The sequence below is a fragment of the Acyrthosiphon pisum genome, chromosome A2 (genome assembly GCF_005508785.2).
Source record: "Acyrthosiphon pisum isolate AL4f chromosome A2, pea_aphid_22Mar2018_4r6ur, whole genome shotgun sequence".
Lineage (NCBI taxonomy): Eukaryota > Metazoa > Arthropoda > Insecta > Hemiptera > Aphididae > Acyrthosiphon > Acyrthosiphon pisum.
The window spans coordinates 75,658,233-75,664,419 of record NC_042495.1 but is presented as its reverse complement, the minus strand read 5'-3'; the positions used below and the strand labels follow the sequence as shown (position 1 = coordinate 75,664,419).

Here is a 6,187-nt window from a genome sequence, read left to right as displayed (position 1 = left end):
TACTATGAAAGAAAATGCAAATGCTACAAAATCCTAGTCCTAGTAATAACTATAAAAAACTGTGTTAATATATATTTTAGATTTTTTGGTTACAGTATAAATGTCCACATTTTATAAGAGGCCAATTATCTCTAATTTTTAAACTAACGAAGCTAAACGTGATCTGTTGAACAGTTGTAAGACGGAGATAACACATGCGGGTACCACGTCCCCTTAATTATTATGTCATAAAATATCACAAAATAAAATTTTTTAAACAAAATAATAAAAAATAGATTTTATTGAGTGATGTTTAGTACAATCGATTATGAACAGAAGGTTGTTGCTTATATAGATTTATGGCATGTAGTGGTGGGGCCAAGAGCAGTGTCCGAAAATTTGTTATTTTTTCCAAGAAAAATTAAATGTTTAGAGATTATATAGTTATACAATAGTTTCAAATTTGTGAAACAGAATTGGTGAAATTTTACTCAATATTCTGTGTCCGTGGTACAATGGCTGATTAACCTAGAAACATTTTAATCCAATAAATAATCTAAAATTATTAAATTGAAATTTCATTTATTTAACGAAATAATGCATATGTTGTTAATTTAAAATAACATATCAATTAATTAAAATTAACATGTTGCAAGACTGAGTTTAATTTAATTATCTACATATTATATTTCATTAAAAATATTTCCATTCCCTACCCATAGTAAAAAAAACATGTCACTAACAATATATAGTTTGATTACTATAATTGCACTTTAGCTAACACACAATTTTTTTAAAAAATATATTTCAACAAGTTAAGAAAGATGGTGCAAACTGTTTTTTAAGTTATACCCTAAAGTTTTATATTTTACGTGTTTATTTTATAGGACACTGTTTGTCCTCCCGATTATTTTAAAAAGCAATACAATAGAAGTTGATGATCAGACTATTTTTTTTATAATAAAGTGTATTTTACACACAAAAAAAAAAAAACACATTGTAATATCAATAGATTCATCACTATGCTCAGAATCCAAAATCCATGTGCAAATATATCAAAAAGCCAAAACATTTAAAAGAATTATATAATGTCTAGAAAAATGCGATATAAAAATTTAGTGACAATTTGAGCCTTTACAGTGAATTTTTTATCTAAAAAAAAAAAAATAATTTTGTCAAAAGATAGTGGTTTTCCATACTTTGGGAATTATTTTATCCAAATTACAGACTATATTCTACTTAGAGACAGAAACCACAAGAAAAAATATATATAATAAATATTTAAGCGTAAAATTAATACATTTATCCATCCGATCAGAATCTAAAATCTTTAAATTATAGGTTATCAACTTTTCTTTAAATAAAATTCATTCTTTTATTTAAGCATTATGTATTTTGTTCTTTTTAAATTGTTTTAAAAACATTTTGTATTAAACAGATTAGTTATCTTGTTTTTTTTTAACAGAATAATTTTCTTTATAATATTCTTTATGGGTTGTTACTTTGCTTTTTGTTGATGTTTGCTTCATCTGTTCAATCTTTTCAATGTTGATAGAATATACTCTAAACATTATAATTATTACAATATACTTAAGAGGATGTCAGCGCACTATTCGTTTTCTCTCTCTGGCCCACGCGCAATATAAACAAAACGCATTTACGCAAAATCATTTTTTCTATGCGTTTAAGTAATCTTAGAGTGAAGTCACCTATTACAAAAAAGGGACTGACATATAGATTTGTCTAAATATTGTCTCAAATCAATTTAAACAACATTTTTTTATTTATTTTGAAAGTGGAATACCTTTATAATATACAATTGTATATGATCTAAGTGGAATACAAAGTCAAATAATAATAAAATATAAAATCGATATGTTAAAAAAAATATTATTCTCTATCTTTTTTGTAATAGGTGACTTTACTTTAAGATTACTTGCACACATAGAAAAAATGATTTTGCGTAAACGCGTTTTGTCTATGTTGCGCGTGGGCCAGAGAGAGAAAACGAATAGTGAGCTGACATCCTCTTAAATATTAAAAATATCAGACCTATAGACTTTATTTTCTGATTACCTTGAACTGTTATTTTTTCCTTGCCTCCTAGGATGTTTAAAATTCTTTAGCTGTGTTATAATAATAAAATATATTTAATAAATAGGTACATAAATACCATCAATATTTATAAATTAATTTTAAATAAAATTATGTAACATTTTCATTATTATACCTACCTAGTATAGTAACTATAGGCTGTATTCTTAATAATTGTTTGTATTTACCCTAGATTTATCTTTAGTATTTGATAAATGTTTCTTCTTATTTATATTTGAAAATTCTTTAGTTTCTATTTCTAATATTTTATCACCATTTACTTCTATTCTTTTAAGTTCTTGTAAAGAAACCGGTCCAGAATACAAAGGAACAGACATTAAGTCAAACAATCGACACTCAGTATTTGATGTTATATTTTGTTTAACATATTTAACCTTATTATTAGAATTTATAAATGCTGAGCTATCTAAGGAATCAATAGAAAAATCACTGCAACTCATATTATCATGAAATGAAAAGATAAATAGAATAAACAATATATTTATTAACTAGTTGGTATAGAAATTAATGTTTGTAAATAACTATTATTTTGTTTTGTTTTATTGGTATGGTATACATAGTGCAACCATATGATCAACTCCACAACTCACACGTTTAACAGCAGCACCAACTGAAACCTTAAAATTGATATATAAACATTCAATATTATCCCAATTTCGCTTTTTGTTATATTATTGAAGATAAAAATTATTTACTTGTAAAGGAAAATATTGGTCTTTTGTATGGCCAAGACCTAATTGGCCCCATTTATTTTTACCCCATGTGTATAGATTTCCTTCAGATGTAATCGCGGCCATGTGAAATACACTACTATACACAGATTTCACTCGGGTTTCAGGATTATATTGATTTCTACCAAATAAAATTGATGGTATTGGAGTGGGTTCACGGCTTTGGTTCATTTCAGGGCCCTTTCCCAGAATACCAAAACCCCACACAAAGACCACACCTTCATCTGTATAGGAAAATTAATCAGATGTAAGTAATTTCTAACATGGTTAACTTTCCTATCTATGTTTACCATTCAATGCTATACAAGCTGATCCAGTAGCACCAATATCAGTGATTTTACCCATACCTTTACTCAAAGGTAATTTCCTTGGTTTATTTACTTGATATTTATCACTATCTAATAGTAATTGACCATACTCTGAATTACCCCAACCAAAAACCTCACCTTGATCTGAAAAAAAAAAACAATCCCATTTAGTATAACATTTTGTTAAAGGCACAATGATTTTGTTTTAAATTATTGTAAAATAACCTTTGTTTATAATTTTTGTTTTGTTTTGTTTTTTAATCTATATAATCAAATATTTTTTTTTATTTAAACACATTCTTAAAGTATTTAAAAATGCGAAATATATTTGATAAATAACTTACCATTTAAGGCTAAGACACAATCAGCCGAAGATACTACTTTTACAATTTTTTCACCTTTAATGTCTCCTTCAACAATAGTAGGCTGTGATTCATTATTATAATGGCCTAATCCAGTTTGACCATCAGCACCCCATCCACATGAATATACTTTACCAGCTTTGGTTATGAATAAACTAAACCAGTAAATACATTTAAAATATCTGTATACTATATAACACGAGACAATACAGTAAAAAAAAAATGATTTACCTATGATCTTGGCCACAAATTATCTTTGAAATACCATCATCTAATGTAATATTATTCACATTTCGTAGCTTACTGAAGTCTTCGTTTTCAATAATTTTTCGTCCACATTGTCCATAACAATTACTACCTAAAGCATATACACCTTCTGTGTTTGTTAATACCAGTGTATGAGCGCGACCAGCAGCCACTGCTTTTATTTTAGTATTTGGTTCTTTCAAAGGAAGTTGAATTGGTACAGTGGCTAATATCAATCCTAAAGGATACCCTTTTCGCGGATCATGATACCCTAATTAAAACGGTAGAAATAAATATTAGCATAGTTAAAAAAAATATTTATTATTAAGTCTATAAGAAATATTACTGTTCATTTTAAAAATATTCAACTTAAAAAACTTATATAATTTACCAAAATGTGCAGTTTTTTATAGTCTATAACAGTACTTACAAATTACAATTCTTTATACATTTATAGTTAAACACATTTTTTCTCAATGCATGTGTCTAGCCCACCCATTTCTAGATCTGCCTATACCTTATGTGGCATACAAGATGATTTATATGTTAAAATATTATAAAAATTGTGATAATTGTTTTTCTATCCCCCCCAATTAAAAATTAAGTTTGAAAAGACTTCAAATATTAAGTTATTAATTTTGCATATCAAAAATGATTACCTATCTGTGAATCTGTATTTAAACCGCAGCCAAAGAGTTTATATTGGTTGCTTTCAACAGCATAAACTGTAAATCCATAACCGCATGCTAAATCCTTGATCTGGAAAGGTGTGTTTGTGAGTAATAATAATATAGTGTGTTTAACAATAGGTAATTATTGGGGCCTGTCATGGCTCAGTGGTTTTACATGACAGACCTTAATGTTATTTCTATCTTAAAAATTTACTTATTGAGAGCAAGTTAAAGTTTTGGTATATTTATCATATTTTTTAAGTGTATTTGTAATTTTAAAAAGCTCTATGTGAAGTAGGATAACAGATGGAATTTTTGTTCAATTATTGTAGACTATTAAAAAATATGATAAATACATCAATAGAGCACTTCTCAAAAAATAATTTTTTTAATTTTGATTTTTTAAAAATAAGTGTAATATAATGCCCTTTGTATAATAAATATGACTGAATGAAATTCATGATCATGCGTTTGAAATATTTTGTTTTACCTTGATCGTTGAACATACTCTATACCTATACTTTTTATAATACAAATATAATATAGTTCATACTTTATGAGAATATGAAAACCTTAGTCTCACAGGTCTGTATATGAACTGTATCTGACGCTCTCTGGATCTGATTTTTAAATCACCTAGAGCGCCATGTTCGGCCATACCCCACACATATAACCGCTGCTGATCTTTAGGTGACTCACTATAAGGTGCCACTGTAGGAAAAAATAAGTATTTAAAATAATAATTCAAACATAGATTAATGAATTTCATATGCATCTTACTAAAAGGATCAACATTTTCTGGTTTAACATTGACACCAACATATCGTTTTGAACATAATGCGCAACTCGTCTTTTTTAATAAATTAAATAATTTTGACGACAATTTACTAGACATCACTTCGGAATTATTCAAAAATAATTTACACGAATTATGAATTGATACAGAAGTGTATTCCTGTAATGACTACTGTTATCGAGCACCGACGCATCCTATACTTTTAAACATAAACTTTTAAGTCATAACAATTGAAAATATTATAATACTATATTAATTACCTAACTTTCAAATACTATTGAACATTTATAAATTCGGAAGGGTAATAATTGATTAAAACCTAAAACTAATATAATAATTTTTAACTATTAATTAAGAATTTGGATTTGGATTTTCGAAAATTCAAAATTTGTAAATGGACATTTGGACATAATATAAATTATTTTCAATTCTGGACGACCGGACCACGATTCAAGATAGTACGATTTCTCAACGAGCTATGATAAGATGGTATAATCCGGATCCGGTACTAGCGCTTCTGGTGGACTAGGTATATTTATATGTCATTCATAGATTTTAATCACGAACAGGATATACAGGTCGACTGTCTGGACACGAGATGAATATTTTGGTTACGAAATGTAGTACAACTATTGGTACAACAGGCGGAGTTCGGAGCACGAATTAACGATGAATGTATTGATTTTACAATGATGTGTTTTTTTTTAAAATTTTTTTTGTGTCTGTGTACACTATAAGTAGTCGAAATAATGCTTTGATTTTCAACTTCAGTATCTTGTTCGATTGGAAAGTGAATATCGTTGGTGCATTGGGGAGGTCAAAATTTAAAATTCCCAGTAATTTTCAAAAGCGCCAAGAAAAACCAAAGAAAAAAATAGAGGAAAAACGGGAATTTTTACGCAAAATCGATTTTTCACAAATTGATTTGGGTTTTGGTGTACTTTAAAAAAAATGACCGTAGATACATGAATTTGACTAA

At 27.5% G+C, this 6,187-nt stretch overlaps 1 protein-coding gene across 2 annotated transcripts; it reads right to left on the bottom strand.

Annotated features, from left to right (window-relative positions):
• Positions 1-2,535: 2,535 nt before the first annotated feature.
• Positions 2,536-5,675, bottom strand: LOC100164157 (RCC1-like G exchanging factor-like protein). Of its 2 annotated transcripts, XM_008185800.3 has the most exons (9): positions 5,469-5,675; positions 5,193-5,402; positions 4,966-5,123; positions 4,401-4,500; positions 3,727-4,012; positions 3,478-3,650; positions 3,116-3,277; positions 2,790-3,049; positions 2,536-2,711 (listed from the first exon to the last, which is right to left on the bottom strand). In XM_008185800.3, the coding sequence occupies exons 2-9, from the start codon at positions 5,305-5,307 to the stop codon at positions 2,634-2,636; spliced, it is 1,332 nt and encodes a 443-aa protein (XP_008184022.1). In that variant the 5' UTR covers positions 5,308-5,402; positions 5,469-5,675; the 3' UTR covers positions 2,536-2,633. The 2 variants fall into 2 exon arrangements, with proteins under 2 accessions (XP_008184022.1, XP_016660688.1); XM_016805199.2 differs by having other exon boundaries at positions 5,193-5,675.
• Positions 5,676-6,187: the final 512 nt, after the last annotated feature.

Bases quoted from the DNA above. Each gene is read 5' to 3' on its own strand.
- LOC100164157 (XM_016805199.2), bottom strand. From the start codon at position 5,307: ATGTCTAGTAAATTGTCGTCAAAATTATTTAATTTATTAAAAAAGACG. The intron at 4,013-4,400 runs GTAATCATTTTT...CGTTTTAATTAG, and splicing joins AAATACAGATTCACAGATAG to GGTATCATGATCCGCGAAAA. The intron at 3,651-3,726 runs GTAAATCATTTT...TTACTGGTTTAG, and splicing joins ATTTGTGGCCAAGATCATAG to TTTATTCATAACCAAAGCTG.